General features: G+C 42.3%; 1 protein-coding gene across 4 annotated transcripts in view; it reads right to left on the bottom strand.

Annotated features, from left to right (window-relative positions):
* PLCB4 (phospholipase C beta 4) overlaps window positions 1-20,238 on the bottom strand; it is a 399,303-nt gene that overhangs the window by 83,322 nt on the left and 295,743 nt on the right. For all 4 annotated transcript variants that reach the window (XM_045808925.2, XM_045808910.2, XM_087853750.1 and 1 more), the window contains exons 8-12: window positions 18,151-18,204; window positions 11,388-11,469; window positions 10,098-10,198; window positions 9,398-9,455; window positions 2,442-2,550 (exon numbers count right to left, since the gene is read on the bottom strand). In XM_045808925.2, the coding sequence (XP_045664881.1) occupies window positions 2,442-2,550; window positions 9,398-9,455; window positions 10,098-10,198; window positions 11,388-11,469; window positions 18,151-18,204 (404 nt within the window). The remainder of the gene's footprint in view (window positions 1-2,441; window positions 2,551-9,397; window positions 9,456-10,097; window positions 10,199-11,387; window positions 11,470-18,150; window positions 18,205-20,238) is intronic.

Here is a 20,238-nt window from a genome sequence, read left to right as displayed (position 1 = left end):
ACGAGCAGGGATCAAGCCACATGGGCACCTGGGGCATCATCCCATGTAAAGGGATCAGCAAGTGCAAAGACCTTGACGCAGGAGTGTGTGGCCGAGGGGTAGTTAGATACGAGGCTGGAGAGAAAGCCAAAAGCGACATCAGTTGGACTGAAGTCTTTGCTAAGTACTGTGGATTTTACTCTAAGTGTGTTGGGAAGACTCTGGAGGCTTCTGAAGAGTGGAATAACATGATTAGATTTTGTTTTTAAAGGTTTAGTCTGGCTGCTGTGTGGAGCATAAACTGTAGGGCACTGAGTGGAAAGAAGACGGCTACTTAAAAGTCAATTGGCATCATCCAGGAAGACATGACGTTGGCTTGAGATAGTCGGATGAAGGTAGAGATGGTGAGAAGTGATTTATTCAGGACTTATTGTGAGGATAGATCTGGTAGGTTTTGCTGATGAATCAGAAGTGATGTGAAAGAACAAAAGCAAGTCAAGGAAGATCCCAAGAGTTTTGGCTTGAAAATCTGGGTGAATCATGGTACCATTTTCTAGGCTGAGAAAGGAAAAGGTCTGCGGGCAGGGAGAATCAAAACATATTGTACATATACATTTGAAATGCCCATTCAGTATCCACATGGAGCGTTCTACCGCAGATCTGTAGTTGAAGTCAGAGGTTAGGAGTGGAGAATTTGAAGTTATGTGTGTAGAAGAAATGTAAAGCCCCTGGCCTGGGTGAGTGCACTTCCTCTGACATCTAGAGCTGGGAACATATCGATATGGGAGATTCTCTAGGCTGCATACCTGGAGATGGAAAGGCCGGGCTGGAGGAGGGGCATATTTTCCACTCTACCAATTATTGCCAAAATATTCAAAAAGGTGGTTGCTTGTGCCAATTTAGGCTCCTCCTGGAAGTTTATAACGCCTTTTGCACCACATTCTCACCCATACTTAAGAATGGCAGACTTCTAAAATTTCTGTCATTTGTGAAATGGTGAAGCTATGATTTTTAGACGTGTCAATGTCATTTCATAGACTTTAGGACCTGGAAGGACTTTGGAAATAACGAGAGTCACACCTCTATCATAACATTCATCGTACTGCCGAGGAACTGCTGAGTCCCATCCCTCAACAGATCACGACTGCCTTACTTACTTTTGAATCCCCAACATCTGGCAGAGTGCTTGGCACCCAGTCAGCCCTCTATAAACTTGAAGAAATGAAAGTAGGGGAGCTAAATACTAGTTGACTGTATGGGCTCCACCAGGTTCCAAGCAGGGAAACTGAGGCCCAGGAATAGAGTCCCTTGCTCAAGGTCACACAGTGACAGGAGAGCAACAAGAATCAAATCAAATACTACAAAGTGGTCTATTATCTATCAAGCCACCCCTCCCTTCGCTTTAATCCCATGCAACGTAGAATAAATAATTATATTCAGAGTGTTTGTAGAAAGGTAAATAAAGAGGGACTCTTGCTGAAAGGAGGTATTTGGGGCCTTAGCAGAAAGTATAAGTGTACGTCTATTGACTTGGAAAAATATCAGGGGTGGGTCATATGGTGTAGGGGGCCAGCATGCATATACACAGGTTCTATGCAGGTCCAGAGATTATATAAACCTTTCAGCCATTTTCACTGAGATACAAAGAAACTCAGAAACTAGAGGCCGTAATACCCAGGGGCACCTGGGAGAGAGAGAACTTGAACCTGAATCTCCCTTCAACTTTCCGCTGGGACACAAGGCCGAGGCCGTAGCTCATGTATCTCTTGTCTCAGGACTTCCTGTCCAATTACGGTAGTGTCACCTCTGCCATCCTTTGCGGGTGCCTCCCACTGCTACGAGACCCATCTTCAATTTCCTCTCCATGTCTTTTCTTTGTCAAATATTGGCATGGATAGCGCACTCTTCCCAATGTTTCATTGAAAGAGGCAAATGTTCAGAAACCCCAATAATTTGTGAAATTGATTCCTGACCATTTAATTTCCTATCAGTTGCATTTGTATTCCGTAACAGAGGTCTAATGATGGGAAGGCTCCTCAAATCATGTATTAAAATTTACTTGGCTTGGCGAAACAAAAGGGGGAAAAAGAAGGTATAAACTTTTATAAGATGTGAAATTCCTTCCAAGATTGCAAACACAGACTGTATGGGCATCTTTGCAGTTTGAGTATTAGGCAATACTAAAGATCGAATAGAAGAGAGTACAATGGGGAAAAGATCACTACCATGTGTTTAAGAATATAATAAATTTACATTATACCTCAGGCAGCATGGGCAGATTCTGATGTAAGGTAAAATTTATAGTAACTTAGGGGGAAAAAAATCAGTCCATTAAAAATCCTTGGCTCTAGGGAGCTCCAACACATTTAAAGATGTCTTTAACTAAAATTCAAGAATGTTTAAAGTTGAATATAGTCTTGCTTTTTCTTTAATAAAGAAAATGATTTTTTCACTTTGATTACCTTTTTTCTTCAAGTCTTCATCAGGCTCATACATCTCGATGATCTGCATTGCCCTTTTAGCATCATAAAATGGGAATAAAATTTCATTCAGTCGAGGGTCTCGCTGATGCTATGATGAGAAAATAACCCCATTTAGGTTGACATTTCTCACCCTTGGGGTATTACACATCACTAAAGTACATAATTTCTAAAATAAGATATATTTAGAATATCACATTTATAGTTACAAAGATAGGATTTCACTGTCCTGTCTTTCTCCCTAAAATATACTTCAAAAAAAGTCCAACTTTGGGAATGCTTTGTTGGTTTCCCTCACTGAACTAGAAAGAGAACACAGAGTATATATATTTTTTTCCTTCAAAAGCTAAAGGATACATAAAATGGTGTGCATGTCAACTGTACTGTCTTCTAGTTCCCATACCACAGGTGAGAGATTTGGCATAAATATCTATAAAAAGTAAGGTCAAAAATCTTTGGGGGGGGAAAAAAAAGGAAAAATAAAAGCAAAAACAAAACAAAACAAAAAACCCCCAAATTACTCAAATAGTTAATATGCTAACTTAAGCGCCAAAAAAGAAAAACAATAGTAACCAACAACAACAAAAAATCCCTAAGGTTAAAACAGGCAAACATCATTTCATTTTCATCATTTTTTCTTTTTTTTACATAAAGAAAAGATTTCTTGGGCAGTTTGCAAACTTCATTTTCTTGAGTAAATATTTATCAAATCAAATCAGTTATAATAATGATGACAATCAGCACAATGATATATATATATATATATATATATATATATATATATATATATATATATCATTGACAATATGAAAATTTGTATTTGAGTATCAGTAGTTCAGAAAGGCTTTTTCACTATGAACTAGAACTGGGTTTGCCCTGAGGAAATTCTCCAGGCAAGGGGAGTCCATGACTGATTAAGGCACTTAGGAAGCTGGTGATGCCATTCTTTTCAAATCAGCACGTGGATGCTCATGGGACTATGGGAGGCACCAGGAACAATGCCATTTCTGCAGTTCCGTCATCCGAACTCCACAACAGTGGCGAAAAAAGTCCAACATACTGACTCAGCTACAATCATTTTGTATATGTGTGTGTTGTGTGTGTGTCTGTATTTGTGTGTCTATATCTGGAGGCAGCGGGTCCATGAAACTTCCTTAATGTTCACCATGAATTGGACCCTGGTCATTCAGCAAATCTATAACTTCTATGGAAATAATGGCAGATAAGCAGATGTGAGCAAAACCTGGTCAACGGGTAGAACCTTGGTGACATTTCTTTACCCAAATATATGCACAGACGTTGAAAAAGAGTATTGAGAAGTTGTTTGAGAAACAATTGTTAAAGGTTCATATGGATTTCCCTTCCCCATTTGTTTTGAAATGAAAGTTTGAAAAGTGGGGTAACACGGAATGAATGCCTTTGGCCAACGCAACACGCACGATGTAATTTCCTCAAGCGCTTGTGGCTTAGCCTATTCTGGTCCTCCCATCTCTTCGCCCAGGTAAGAGTGTTAACTCATAAGGAATTGGTATCTTTTGGTCAGTTTATCCCAATGAAGCATGCTTCTGTTGTAATCTAAGAAATTACAGCTCACAACAGCTCACGTCCATGCACGTGCTAGAGCAGAAACTGTTATATTAACAACAGGCCTTGAAACCATAAAAAACAAAACTCATGGGTACGCAGAGAGAAACTGAGGTGGACCGTGGAATGCCAGGCACGTGAAGGCATGCTACGACCTTAGTTATGAAATGGATGGGCAGCATGCAACTCTAGAGGCCGCCATTCAAGGGCATGGCGAGCACCACCCCTCTGGTGAGAATGCATCGTTTTAAAAACAAACAAATAAACAAACGAACAGAAAACTCTTTATAGGCACATTTCTTCTCCCGTGTCTGTAAAATACCATCACGGAAGAAGATGGACATGGAAGGAAAGGTCTTTTTTAGACCCCATTGCAGTTATTTTCATGGTTGGCCACTGTATTTCACTTCCTTATTAAAAGTAGGGTTTTTTTTTTTTTTTTTTTTTTTATTTAAAGAGAAGCTCATTGGTAAGAATTCTGGACTCATGGAGATGATGGGGCAAATCCATATGAATTAAAAAAGTGAGACAAAGAAGAGATTAAGCTGCAGGGGAGAGAAAAGATTAAATTAGGTAAAGGAGGGGGAACCCAGAAGCTCCTAGGTGCTCTTTATATGCATATATATGCATGTGAGCCCCGCATGACTTATAATGTCATCTGTTGATGGCAGCAGTGGCATCTCCCGCACCTGGGAATTAAAATGCAGATTCTCAGGCCCCACCAAAGACCTACCAGATCTTGTTCTCTGGGGTGGAACCCATGAACCTGCATTTTGACAAACTTTCCAGGTGATTCTGATATGTTCAAGTTTAAGGAACACTGCTCTAACATGTAAAAGTATGCATTTTAACATATTTGCATATCGGTAATATAAAAAACAAACCCAAACACCTAAGTCCTGAGAGGATAGAATGATAAACGTTTGAGAAGTCCTCCTAATTAAAGTCTATTAAAATTTAGTCCCAGGGCACGATATTCCCTAGAATATCCTGCCTATCAGAAGCAAAAGCCAAGAAACCAAGCCCTAAAATGGATGTATTATAATCCCCTAATTGTACATTTAAATATAGCAAATGAGCATTAAAGCAGACAGTATGAAACTGCATTTGTCTTTGCATCACTCCACCAGATAACATAACCTTTGCTTCACTAAAACTTTCACGTTTCAAAAAGGAAACATGGTGCACTCTGGATAATCTGAAGGCAAGGAAGCAGATAATAAGATTTGCATTAGAGTCATGAAACCATAATTTTTATATGAAACAACAAAGAGGAAAAAGATCACTTCCAGGTGATCTCAGAGTAATAAGTTTGCTGAAGAATCCCACATGAATGTAAGCACAGTGGGGCAAATGTTTCACAATTCTGAAGGATCCCCGGTTTTCCGTGGGGATTTGGGGAAGCAATGTACCTACAACATTCACCTCTGGACATCCAGAGCTTTGTAAAGTGAGATCTAAACAGCTTCTGAAAATAGGTCACAGAACTGTGCCCACGTGCATGAGGAGACAGTGGTTGTTACGCCATTATTATGTCCTTACTCTTATTGACAAAAGGTGTCAACTGGCTTTAACCCAAGCAGCATTGGGACAGATGTCGACAAAAAAATATTCAGAAGAGATATAAAGAAGATAAAGGAATAATGTGCAAGAGTAGGCTTACCCGTAACACTAAATACCTCCTCTTTCTGTGTCTATGTATTAAAGAATAAAGATATTATAAATGGAAAGCTATTACAGACCCTTTCCTACGTAACTGCAAGATAAATACATAAATAAATGGGTCTATCCCTAACGTGATCATATAATGTGTGTGAGGCAGGGGGGAGATCACTAGCATCAAGAAAATAAAGCGAATTCTGGATTATTGTGGTCATCTAAGACCTTTTTCCTCTTTTTCTCATCTTGATCTCTCTCTCCAGCCCTCCATGCATCTCCTGATTCTGTAGGCCTTCCCCCTCAGTTATCATCTTTGTGAGAGAATGAAGGTAAAACTGAAATAAATTTAGCTTCTCATTGGAAATACAGAAAGAGAAGTGAAATTAACTGAAGCCCAGGGACATGAATTAGCCCCACCACAGATAGAGAACTGAGTTGGAAGCAGTATCTAACCACATGGCAGCTCACAGTGAGTACCTTTACCAGCTCTCCCAGGCTCTGGTTTACTATTTCCATAAAACAGGAAGAAGAAAAGTTTCTCTTGGTCCACTGATGGGACAAAGAGGCATAGCTGTGGCAAAATTTTAGATCTGAGTGGTGGATTTCCATGACTAAATCCATCATAGACAGTAACAGAAGGTATATGATGCTCTCACATTCTTCCCATCCACACTAAGCATTCGAAGGAGGAATTCAGGTAATCCACTAGGACACTGCTTCACAAACTTTAATGTGCAGACCAATCACCTGGAGGTGTTGTTAAATGCAGATTCCAAGTCAGTAGGTCTGGGATGGGACCCAAGATTCTGCATTTCTAACAAGCTCCCACAGGATGCTGCTGCTGCTGGCCCCTGGATCACACTTGAAGGAGATACTGAGAAGCACATGAGAAGCAGGGCTAAAGCTACTACTGAAAAGCTAGTAAGTACTGATGACACGGAAAGGGAGGAGATGGTACAAACCCCTACATGGTGACCAAGATAGTAAATGGCCAGTGGTCTCTCCTCTCATTCCAGCTTCCTGGAGATAGACATGAGTACACTGAACATAAAATTTCATCTAGAGAGTGCAAGGATTTATAAACTGGGAAGTGGTGGGAGGCAGCATAACCTTTTTCTCTATTACTTATTCTAATTGGTTAATGCTGGTATATATGTGTCTATTGATTTTTGCTTTGTCAATCATTTCTCTGGTTATTTTGCTGAACTCTTATTCAAAGAGTTTTTCAGTTGATAGTTTTTGATAGGGTACTCAATCATCATCAAACGATGAGTGAGGCCTTGTCCTTTTGTATTCATTTATTTTTCCTGTCTTATTGCATAATCCGGGGCTTCTAACACAATGTTGAATTTTGGCTTGTTGACACTATGTAGCTATGGCATTTTGAAAACATTTAGATCTAAGCTTTTGGAACCAGAGACTCTTACGCTGCAATGCCTGCTTCCTTCTCGAGTGAATGCTATCTCCTTTCATTATGGGTTTTGAAGGTGTTCTGCCTAAAGGGTGCTTCTGATTTTAGAGAGAGGAGAAGAGCCAATGTAGGACTCAAAAGAGAGGGTACAAGGAGCTGGCAGAATATTTTCTAAGTTTGACAAACTTCTTCAAGGATACATTCAGATTGGTATCTAGTCTTTCCAATTCAGTTTGCCAGGATAGAAAAGGATGAGATTTGGGCACTTTGATTAAAAATAAAGGCTGTACACTTTTCTGGACCATCTTAGCATCTCTATGATCTAAAGAAATCAAGAATCACACTGATTCCATGTGTCCCACCCCAAAAAGTGCTTTCTTACCATGAATGAGAAGCCAAGCAGAAGAAAATATAAAAACAAATGAGTGCTACTGGCCACTGTGATAGTGATATAGAAAAGCTTATCAAATAGTAAGCATTTGAAGAAAGAATTTGGATGGCAGAGCCAGAAAGCATTGGTGATCATATCTTTTAAAAATTAAATGTTATGTCTTAGACTTATAAAAATGACAAGTGAAGACTGGGTAGGCTTACAAAAACAACCTATTAAGAGGAAAGGCATGAGATAAGAGCCCATGAACACCATACCCATCCTCAAGACTTCAGAATTCTTTCTTTCTTTTCACAGTGACACATATAGGAAGGTTCCTGTAGTGTTTAATAGATGCCTTCATCTCCGAGTGCACAAGAGACCTTGTTTCTAGGAAGTAGCAAACTGATGATATAGATTTTCTCCATGCCTCCCAACGGTCTTCCCTCTTTAGCAAAAAGCAAGCCTTCCCTGTCCATCTCATCAAAACTTAAGATGATCAGTGACCCAAAGTGCATGAAGAAGCTGAAGGAAATAAAACAATAAATCTTAAAAATAAAGCAGAAGAGGGGGAAGGAGTTAAAGGAAACAAAGCAAGGCAACTTAACTTCTGAGTGACGGTGGTACAGGAATGTGGATAATATCTGGGTAAAGATTATAAACATAGTATTCGCATGACCAAAAACTAGTGGGGTGGAAAAACTTGAAATGTTTTCAAGTAAAATAAATATTGTATTGTACTGAAAGGCTTCTTAAGAGTGGAGGCATTTGTGCTGATAAACGGAGAAGCTAGTCTTCCAGCCACTAGGGCTTTTAGGCTCTGGTTATCATAGCTTTGTCGGGGGCAACCCTACCAACTGGGAGCCACTGAGTCCTACCAGGGCAAGAAGAGAGAAGCCCTTTGGCAAAGACGTGATTTGGCTCTACAAACTGGCAAATCACAGTCTTCCTGTTGCCTGTTCTTTGGGGCAATACCGGCATGACACTCTCTCTTCAAATGTTCTCTCTTTATATGGTATAACGGTTAAATTATATTAAAAATTGTTTTGAAACAAAAATATATTGTCCATTCCATTAATGTGCTAGAAAAAAAAGGGACATTTTCCATTTAGGATTAGCAAGGGCTTTAATGGGTCTCACTGAACAGAACATTCTTTTGTACGTGTAAAGAAAAAAAAAGTTTAATTTTAGTTGTAAAAAAAGTTGCAACCTTTACGTGTTCCAAAATATTTTTCTCTGGTGCTTAAGCAAATGCTGTCAACCAGCGTTGGTTGTTGAGTGAATCATATTCTAAAATGAGCCCTAAGCTTGTTACAAAAATAAAATGTAAAAATTTGACCTGCAATCTAATTGGCCTAATATGTACTCTATTTTCACCCAGGAACTCCACTGTTGTGCTCGTTGTCAAAATATTCTCTTGGAACCTACATATCGTTCTTACATGCAATCCATTAAGAGACAAAAATAAAGCTTTCCAGTCCATGCAAAGGTATGAGAAAAAGTTAGCAATGAAGAATCCAACTACAGTGTGGTAATTTCAACCCATTCTCTATTTAATGAGATCAGTAGGAGAAAAAAAAAAAAAAGTACCTTCAATATCATCTTGCAAAAACACAGACACGTTTAATTAAATGAACATATTATAAAACTCACACGCGCACACAGAACCAGAGCTATACATCACAGCAAGAAAACCAACAAAAAAAAGCAGTGTGCAAAGCCAACGTGTAGGAAGTGCATGAACACACAGGAGGAGCAGCTGATTTTTGCACCTGGTAAAGAAAGCCATATGGAAAGATCAGCAGGTCAGAAGCAAAGCAAATAGGGCATATGATGCGGGCATGCAATGGGGACGCTGGCGGAGGCAAGCCACTGCACACAGACTTTATGGAGTTAATGTATGAAAAAGCTTACTTCATTTAGAAAGCTCACTAATTGGTCTACCGTTAAATAATCAGTTTTGTCTCCATTGCTGAAAAGAAATTTATTAGAAAAAGTAAGTTTTTGTATATGACGCTACAGTAGGTACGATTTACATGTTGACATTTGTTGATGATAATTCTAAACTTATCTTCTAACCCTGAAGTAGTGGTGTATTCTTAAAATGGCCAGAGACTGTTTGTAAGAACAACAACAACAAAAAACAACAACCCAACAACAAGAGAAAGAAAACACTCCCGCTAGCTCACAGAAGATGTCTGCAATTCTTTTCCGTATTATCGAAAGCCGTTATTTTAAAAACAACATGTAAGTCATCCATTTGAAATAAGTAGAATGAATGAACTTTTCAACAACATAATAACATTCCAAATCAAATCTAGTTAGTTCACATAATGGGTTAATACCTAAAGGAGCAGGTTAAAATTGTAGGTCGTTAGTAAAGCCAATGCAAGGGGAGGAAAAAAAAAATCGTTCCAGGTGCTGCCATTAATTTTTGTAAAAGTTTCTCCAAAACTCCGAGTGAACTTTTACAGTGATAAACTAAGGGGTAAACATAACCCTAGCTACATAATCCTACAGATTCCCAACATACTATATTCAAACATTACCATAAAAAATGTTTTAAAAATCTAAAGGGACAAGAATGTGACATTTTCTCCTAAGGAGAACTTACATTTTTTTAAAAAGATCCTCTATATCTGTCCGAGGACAAATCTTTTGTGTCAGTTCATAGAACTTTTCGTATGTAAAGGCTGCAGGCTCAATTTCATCATTCTGTAAAGAACAAGAGAGTGTCGTAACTCATGCAACATCTTTCTCCTTGGAAAGAAAAGAATCTACAGGATCACGAAACAAAGCAATGATCACCTGGGATCCCAGGGCCTCTCTCTCCGATTCTTACTGAGAGAAGCCGGAAGGCCAATCCCAGCTGTGGCCCGGCTGTCCCACCAGCACACGGGCTGTGTCAGTGGGTGTTTCTGGTTACTCTGGGCAGCTAGGACTTGTGTGTTCAAACACTGAGTACAGCTGGGCTCACTCCGGGAAACACCCCATAAAACAAATATAAAGAAACATTTCCTCTTTCTCCCCTTGACGGAGGAAAGCAAGTGCCTGCCTAAAGGATGCTGAATAAATCAAACCTAGTGTTTACTTACGCTTTATCTTGTGAATTTTCACAAGACCGCATGAAGGGGCTCAGGGCAACCGTATAAAATTTTACTTCTCACACTGAAGTTTATATTTCAAATTGGATTTGTTAAAGTACTAACAGGCTTAAATCTTTCTTGCAGTCAATAAATTAATTCCAATTAGTCTAAATTCAAAAGGCCAGGAACACAGATGGTTTGTGTAGGGAGGGGTGCTTTATAAAATACCCCACAGCCATCTTGAAGAACTGGATTTATTAGTCAATTATTCAGGCTGACATGGTGCTTGGTCAAGGCAATGCAGACGGGCTCCTCTAATAAGCTTTCCAGGGGCAGCTGGGTGGGCGCAGTCAGTGGGGCATCCGACTCTTGACTTCGGCTCGGATCATGATCTCAGGGTCTTGGGATCGAGCCCGGAGTCTGGCTCTGTGCTGGGCATGGAGCCTGCTTGAGATTCTCTCTCCCTCTGTGTGCCACAGCACCCCCCCACCCCCAACTCTTTCTCTCAAAAAATAAAATAAAATAAGCTTTCCACAAGCTGTGTAAAAGACCAGGCTGGCTGTCATTTCCTTTTCTTAATAAAGGTGATAAAAACATTTTGAAGTAGACTATTTAAATTTGAAAACATTTAGTTTAAAATGCCCAGAAAACAAAAGGCAGGCAGGCAAGCAGAAGGGGAAGTTACCTGTACTCTATGTGATTGAAACCAGTTCTGAATCTAAATGACATCAGTGGAACATACCTAAGCTGGCTTATTACACACGAGAACATAAGTAGACAAAATCGTTTTACGAACAAATGATTAAATGAACAAATACCTTTCCACTGGGAAGACCTAACTCCTTGAGTGCTTGAAAGATCACCTTTTCTGTTTTCCCCGATGCAAAGGTTCTAGTAATGCTAAGGAAGAAAAGAAAGGAAAAAACAAAAGTCAAGTTATTGTTAATTCTGTTTTCTCTGAGGCAAAAATCCAAGCAATACTCAGGATTGTAGGATGGCAGGGGAGAAGCGGAAGGAAAATACACTTAGCTTTCATTTTGAGGTGTGTTTCACTTCCCTAACTAGCCCCTGAAGTATCCCTCTGGTTACACTCACGAGGCGACTTGATTCTCAGATGGGTGTCCCCCTGGGTGCTTGTGAACCCAAGAAGCCCTGGAGATACATACTGTGGGACCAAAACAATGATAATTTTTGATCCTACTGAATAACTGTCTCAGGAACAAGGAATGTGGCAGATGGGACAGGTCTAGAATAAAACCTCATGTCGACACCATCTAGGCTTGGGGGAAATAAAACAGGCTCCTCAGAATTCAGCCTCTGCAGGGGATGGCCCTCACACCTCGCTTTCATACTTACACAGCTGAGATGCACTATCAGATATATTTTTAATTGTTTTTAAGATTTTATTTATTTAAGGGGGGACCACAAGTTGGTGGGGGCAGAAGCAGAGAGAGAAGCAGACTCTGTGCTGAGCGGGGAACCCACCACAAGGCGTGATCCCAGGACCCTGAGCCGAAGTCAGGTGCTTAACCAACAAGACACCCAGGTGCCCTTATTTTTTTATTTTTTATTTTTTTTTTTTGAGCTAAGTAAGCACCCTCGAGCTACTCTGAACTGCCAGCTGCCTCAAGGATTAGGAAGTTTACCGAGCAAGGGATAGGTGTGGTGGGGAGGGGAAGTAGGGGAACATGGTTCAATGTTTCCATAGAACTTGGTACTACCCGGATACGTGGTATTTCTGAATAATGGTGCTGCCCTTCATCCCTAATGGTGTGCCTCGAGGCTAGTAAAATGTCTAACACCTTCATGAGCCTATTTCCCGCTTCTGGTAAATACGATGGCAATACTCGGAATGACCTATCGGAGAGGAGCTGGGGCCCTAGAATTCCTGTGTGGCTCTGAGCCGTGCCTTCGGCCACCAAAGGAGCCTTCATGCTGTGACCCGAGGCCCAGGGAAGCGGTCACCATAATAACTGAGACTCTGATTTCTAAAGTCCAGCCTCGATGTGAGGACGGCACTGTCCATCTGGGAAGCTTGGCTTTGGAATGCCTCCTCTGTGCGCGCGAGGGGCTTCGTAACAGCGCTGCCCCACGCCCAGCGCTGCCCCCACTCGGCCGTTCGCACGAAGGGGAAGCCAGCTCCGAACGCGAGCACCGAACGCAAGCTCCGAACGCAAGCACGGGGAGCCAAGTCTTCTTGATGAGCGGGAGATAACGCCTCTCCCACCGCCCGGTACAACTTCCCAAAATACACCGGGGAGAACTAACTTTAGGTAAAGGAATTGTTATGTGTTCATTCAAAGCTTTATTGCTTCGTACTTGGTCCAAGAATACTTCTCGAAGTTCATTTTTAAGAGCGCTTGGCACAGCTGCAGTCAACCCTACGGAGGCCCACGGACTCTCTCGAACACGTCTGCAGACACAGTAGAGCGCACGTGTTTGACATCAAGTGAGTTGGTTCCTAGTGCAGACGGGGTTATGCCCACATTTTCCCACTTGCCAGAGTTCGTGGAGTTTGTATACACTACAGCGGGTTGAGAAGCAGTTTAGCTCACCTTTATAAAATAGAGAGAGGTAGCTATTCAGTGTTCTCTCTCTCTCTCTCTCCTTATTATGTGTTAATGTGAGAGCTACAGGCTCCCACATCCCTACATCTGGGATGCCTGCAGAAGGGAACTGTTTGCCTCGCACTCTCAGGGGTATCTCGGCGAACTTGGCTGCGGTTAGGTTTGGATAGGCGTGAACAACGAGATGAGAACGGATCGACGTGGTCATGAACGTAGCAGGTTCAGGGCCTGAGACTTTCTGGTGAAACAGAACCTGGGTGTAGGGTGGAGGGAGGGAAGAGCAGGGAGGAAGGGAAGAGTGTATAGGAATTAGAATTTTTTGGCTAGAGCTTGCTGAAGTGCCAAGAAATAAACAGGAAGTAGAACAAGAATGTCTCACGGGAAGAGGAGGTCCAAGCATTTGCACTTGGGATGGGGGTGGGGGGCAGATAAAGAGACTGAGAGAGAAAGAAAAGAAATAGGGGGTCCGGCACCAGGAGAGAGGAAAATCCACATAGGAATATATTAGTGAGGGCAAAGGCAGAGCCCAACAACACGACTGCAAAAACTAGAGGCAAGAGGTGGCATTATGGCCTAGAGGACCTTGTTCTCTGGCCCCTCTTTCTTGAGGGGGCTTGGGCTGGGCAATGCCACCACCGACTTGCCCACTTCATTCTAAAAGAGACCAAACCCAGGATGGAAAATAGGAGCAAGGAAGCTGAATAGGAGTAAGACCATTCCCCTGGTCTACCTAATAAAGTGCCTTTACGGCCTTAGCTCCAGAGAGCTATCAGAGAGCTTGGGCCTTAAAATGGATTCCCTCAGGGGCGCCTGGGTGGCTCCATCGTTAAGCGTCTCCCTTCGGCTTAGGTCATGATCCCAGGGTCCTGGGATCAAGCCCCACATCGGGCTCCCTGCTCAGCAGGAAGCCTGCTTCTCCCTCTCCCATTTCCCCTGCTTGTGTTCCCTCTCTCACTGTCTCTCTGTCAAAATGGATTCCCTCAGGGGTAAGGGGGCTTGTGGTGTGAAGGTGAATTCTTTGAGTTTCCAGTTATATTAGAGGCCCAGAAGAATGCACCTTAATGGGGTCCTGAGAGAAACACATTTATCCAAGCCTGGGGATGTTTGAGATGCTGTCATAGGCATTTCGAGGGAGAGTATTCATCAAGGACTGTGATCGATTCAGCTCTTTATATACAGTCACATGACCACAGAGTACAAGTTACTACTTCATGGCTAACAGGTACTCAGTGACTTTTTGTTCAATCAAAAGAAACCACCTTCCCCAAAAGATATACAACAAAAGCAAATACCCTTGTGGGGAGTCCAGTCCTATTAGAGTCCTGGTTCAATTCCATGTTCCAGCAGACTTTACAGGTGACTAAGACAGCAGTGATCCAAGAAGCCAAGTGAGTCTTATCCTTTCCTTGTGCTCGATGGGCCTACAATCCACTCAGTGGTTTTAATGCCATCTTTTGAGACACTCCTGGAGAACTCATGCAGTGAAGACTCACTAGAGTCCTACCCCCCTTCACAGATGAGCTAAGCCTTTGGGACATGGACGGATTCCATAGGATCTGGGCTGCAATGACCATACCCGAAGTTCTCAGCCTTCTTTAACCCAATAGTCTCCTTTAAGCCTGCTTCCAGCCTGAGCCCACAGTTATTGTCTGGCTACCATTTCCCGACTCTCTAGCCACTGATTCCAACTCCAGGTTACAAGGAACAGGAGATGGCAAAGAAAAGAGCGACTTTCAAAGCCTTGGTCTGGGTGGGAAGATAAACTGAGTGTGAGTTTGTAAGTCTGAGGAAGGTTGACGGCCTAAGATTATATACATGGAAAGAAAGGAGGGAGGTAAAGAGTAAGATTTTCTTCGTTAATCATTCCTTCAACTTCCTGGATATTAAATTTCAGCAAATACTCAAGAGCAGGGGCCATTCTCAAGCAATGGAACGCCTAGGAAGCCAGATCCCTTTTAACAGTATGCACATGATACTAATAGTTTCCATTTTAAGAACTCCAAAATGATAGTGATGAAATGACATTTTAAAAGTGTTTACTCTTCATATCCATTAAAACATTCAGAACAATTTCCACCTAGCCCTTAGCAGCTCATCCACCAGGAGACTCATCCGCTTTTCTCTGGCTTGATGTCAATTCTCCATCAACACTGAACCAACTGCCCCTGAGTCACAGATGTCTTGTGTCAAACACCTGTTAATACTGGCAGGCACCAACAGTTCATGTCAGACAGAGCTAAAGAAAATGACAAAAGGATGGTAATAATTTTGTATGTGAACATACCGATAAGGATCTTTGAAACCATAAAAAACTTCTAAGCTTGTCTAACAATGGCTTCATTAGGAGGATACATATAAACGAAACTAGAATTGCTAGTTACAAGCGTTTTGATTGCAATCTATGTGTTTCTACTTTGTCCATTTCCTGAACCTTATCTTGGAAGAAGCAGCAGGACGGTAAGGTATGTAAAAACAGATCCAACATAAATTTCTCTTCTCCACACTACTGTCTGTGCTAAGTTTGGACTTATTACTTCAATACAGATTTTAAAGAAAAATGTACTGTATGTAGGGCAGTAGCTGTAGGATGCTGGGATATATTACATAGGAACTGGGCTGCTATGACCATACCTGAAGCTCTCAGCTTCCTTTAACACAACGGTCTGCTATTGTGCAGACCGTCCTGCTATTGCTCAACAGAGCAAAGGATTTAAAAAAAAAAAAATAAGGAACAATGTAAAGTATCTTTGCCAACAAGTGTCAGTCAAGGGTGCTAACAGGGTGTTTTTGTTGTTGTTGTTATTGTTTTTTTGATTTTTCAAAAGCTCTACCTTCTTTTTCTAAGGGAGACATAAAATTGTTTTGCTAGTGCGTTAATGAAAAGGAGAATCCTACATTTAGATCTATAAAGACCACAACAAATGCATGAGGTCTCCAACTTGGTAAGCCCTTGATAAAAGGTTAAGTAAAAATACTGCCCATGGTCTTCTTTATGATTTGTATGCTTTTAAGTTTCTCGTTGCTATTCCAGTTCTGTCACATGGGTTGTTACAGAGCATGGAATTAAGAAAAATGGCCTCTAGGACAATTCTGTTTAAGATTTATTTGAGAGAGAGAGAGAGAGAGAGAGAGAGAACGACCACAAGCAGGGGAACAGCAGAGGGAGAGGGAGAAGCAGGCTCCTCAGTGAGCAGGGAGCCCCATGTAGGGCTCGATTCCCAGGACCCTGCAATTATGACCTGAGCCGAAGACAGACACTTAACCAACTGAGTGCCCCAGATGCCCCTAGGACAATCCTGTTAAATGTGAAAAGAATAATTTTGAGAGAGTATGGAGATAATCTCTTAGGGATACAGAATGGAAGCTTCGAGGCAGAACGAGGTGGCTGGGCAGAAAGGGAGGTGTATAAAAGTCAGAGAGGGCTGAGTGTGAACAGCATGCCATTGCTCAAATGCATTTGCTCAAATGTTATCGGTTGGTGACCTGTTCGCCTCATCTCTGACAGAACAGTTCCAAGACAAGACTCTACCCAGTAGCTCTGGGTTTTGCTTGTTGTTGTTTGTCAGCTGGCTTCTTCACTAAAGTGGTGTCCAGATAGAAGGTCAACATGAACCTACGTCTGGAGAATTCTAGAAGACTGGGTTGTATCTGGGGAACCTATGATTAACTCAGCTGTGGGCCTAGGCTCATGAATCCAAACACACTCCTGGTTTCATGTGGACAGCTGATGCTCTGAGGTCCACTCCAGCTTCTGGAATTTCCATGAAGTGCTTACATAAACACCAACCAGAAAGATACTAGGAGAGTTTGGTAAAGAACCCCTATCACTACTATCTCAAAATGTCCCCACAGACTATTAGCAAATCCTAACACCAGAAATGGAATAGAGAGGCAGAAAAGAAAGAAGCATGGGAATCCTCAAAGGGTGAAACATATCAGCTTAAGTATTAAAGAAGACATGTTGGAGGGGCGCCTGACTTGTTCAGTTGGTTAAGCGGCCAGCTCTTGATTTTGGCTCAGGTCATGATCTCAGGGCCTTGGGAATAAGCTCCGTGTCAGCTCCGTGCTCAGTGGGGCGTCTGCTTCAGGATTCTCTCTCTCCCTCTGTTCCCCACCCCCGACTCACTCATGCTTTCTCTAAAATAAATAAACAGATTTTTTTAAAAAAAGAAGACACGTGGAAGAAGACAAATCTGGTTCATGGTTTCTTCATTCTTTTCTTTCCTAAGATCTATGTATTTATTTTATCTCTAAGATAATGTGCTCAAGCAGAGGAAGGGAGGGACAGAGGGAGAGAGAGAAGTTTAAGTAGGCTTCATGCTTAGCACAGAGCCCCACGTGGGGCTTGATCTCCCTAAGATCATGACCTGAGCCGAAATCAAGAGTCGGACGCTTAACCAACTGAGCCACCCAGGTGACCCTGCTTTACTGCTGTGTTTTTGTTTTTTTTTTTTTCATTGTCACTGTTACCTTGGGCAGAGCAAGGGGGAAGAAGTGACAGCTCTGAAGAGTGGGTGGTGTCAGGCAGAGTGCACCTAGAGACCAAGTGGCAAGAAGCCAAAGGCGTCCACAGTCCCTGCACACCAAAGGAACAGCAAGGCCCAGAATGAGAAGCACCGTTCAGAGGTACCACACTCCCGACACAGTCTCTAGGCTTCTACTGCAGCTGCCCAGCACAAACTTCTTTCCTTTTAGCTACCAGTTGCTCAGGGCAAGAAGATGAAAAACATGAAAATCCTAAAATCCCACTTATTTGAGGATGAAAAAGAATACCGCTACATCCTTCAGATGCTATCGGAATCCATGCTCCCCATTCTGGGGGAAAACGCAACTTTACATCCACAAATGATTTGTACAGACTGAACACCGCATTTGATGGAGTGATTTAAATTAAGTTTCCAGAAATATCTTTGGTGAAAACAATGAACAAGCACTTGTGATGGGCTCTCTCTTTGGTCTGGTATCACAAGGGTCGGCCCAGTGCATGGAATAGAGACAGAGATGATTGACTTACCTCCTAACTGGAATTTTACCGTTTGTGTTGGTCATAAACGCCAATTTCATCCAGCTGGAAAACAACCATAACAACACTGTTTCAATGTTTCTCCGGAGGAACACTTCAATCCAGTTAAGAACTTTAAAAGAAAGTTCATTCAAACAAAGAACATTTATTCAGGAAACCAGAGACGATAGTACACCGTGAGATGAATTCATGGTTGTCACGTTTAGCAAATACAAACTCAGGACTCTTGGTTAAACTTGAATTTCAGAAAAACAATTTTTTTACAAGTATGTTCCAAATACCGCACAGGATATACTAACACTCAAAAACTATTACTTCTCAGAAATTTAAATTTAACTGGGAGTTCCGTACTTTTCCCAGCAACCCTAGATGAACTGGAAATTTGGGTGCTTGCACTGAGTGAAACAAATTGTAGGTATTTTTTTGGTGATGGGTCTCATCCTTGATTGTTGCTCTTTAATAATCTTTACTAAAGTGGTAGGAAATGTAACTGCATGGTGACACCAGCCAGCCTTGTCCTCAGGACCCATGGGGATGCCCACAACCTGTTCCTAGTGCAGCGAAGTACAGATTGAATGGGCACTTTCCTCAGTTGCCAAGAGTAAGAGAAGTTCACCAACTCAAATTGATGGTAAGCAACTCCTTGCTTTCCCCAGGCTTTCTGGACACACAGAGACCCAGAACATTCATTTGTAGGTGCTGGGACTGTTCTTAGCTATTAGCTCACATTCTCATGGATTCCAGTCAATAATATTCTAACAACGAGCAGAACATGACAATTTGGTAAAGTTTCTGTCTTATGGCAACTTCCTAGAAGCACAAGTGATTCCTTTCCAAAGAATGTTTTCAAGACAACAGGTGTGAGGGAAGCAGAAAGGACAGGGAGAACAGTCATACAGTTGTGGTCTCTCTTGGTGGTTTAGCCTGATGCCAGGGGGAGCTCTGCAGCGTGATGTGCGCCGGACTTGGTGGCATGGGGGCTGGCCTATTGTATCCTGTTCCAGACATGGGCCATGGGTTTCCACCAGGAAAAGGGAGGAATGCGGTCTCCCGGACACAGTGACTCCCCTTCAGCAGAGGGTCATTCTCTGCCGAAGTGGGCAGGGGTGACCTCTTGATGAGCTAACCCTCATGGCAGCTGGTGGATGGTTGAACACGAGCTCCATAAAGGGATCTCGGCAGGACACCAGTGGGGACAGATAAGATCTGGTGTCCAGATACGGACACTGCGGTCCCTTAGGTAAAGGTGGGCATTCTGAAAGTCTCAGATCCTTCGGGATTCTATCCATGCCCAAAGAGTAATGTCAAAAATCCGTTGTTGCTCTTTATGTCTAAGAAAACATGTCACAGCAACTGCAGAGGAAAAAGGAGAAGCAGCTGCCCAGCAAACTGCTATTTACAAGAGTCATTACCCTCTACTAAGATGATGTAAAGAAAACTGGAGGGATGGCACAACAATCTAAATTACTAATACTGAGTGAAGGAGGACCAGGAGCCAGGCGCTGGGCTGGGCGTTTTCCAGAACCTCATTACAGCTGTGTGGTAATATTGTAAAATAAATTCTGGTCACCTTCTCCATTCACAGGTTAAGAACAGTAAGGCACGAGGCTAAGAACTTGCCAAGGGTCACTCAACAACTAAGTGGCCAAGCTGGGATTGTAGTCAAGAGCCCGTACTCTTAAAGCACCTGCCAAAGGGACCAAAAGGGTGAAAGTAGCAGAAGGGCTGACCTCTCTTCCTCCAGCTGGACAGTCCAAGGAATCACACCCCTGGTGCTGGGCCTGGCTGCGAGTACAGGCTTATTCCTGTCATTTCTCAGTGTAGTTCCCTTCTGACCTACAACTGCCTGCCAATGGCCCCATGAAGGCCAGCACCCCCCTCCTCCACCGATTACTGCTTTTTAAACAGGTTGACTTTGGCTTTGGCCAGGCTTTCTACTTGAGTAACTTTCATGTTGCCCTAATAGAATAACTTGGGAAGGGTTAAAAATCTACCGCTGTGGTACCCCTCTGGATTTCGGATAATGTGAGCTGGGGTAAGGCCAGTACGTTTGGATCCCTGGCTGGGTGCTGAACAGTC

The sequence above is a fragment of the Ursus americanus genome, chromosome 22 (genome assembly GCF_024610735.1).
Source record: "Ursus americanus isolate L20-20 chromosome 22, mUrsAme1.1.p, whole genome shotgun sequence".
Classification (NCBI taxonomy): Eukaryota; Metazoa; Chordata; class Mammalia; order Carnivora; family Ursidae; genus Ursus; species Ursus americanus.
This window is presented reverse-complemented; position numbering and strand designations above follow the sequence as displayed.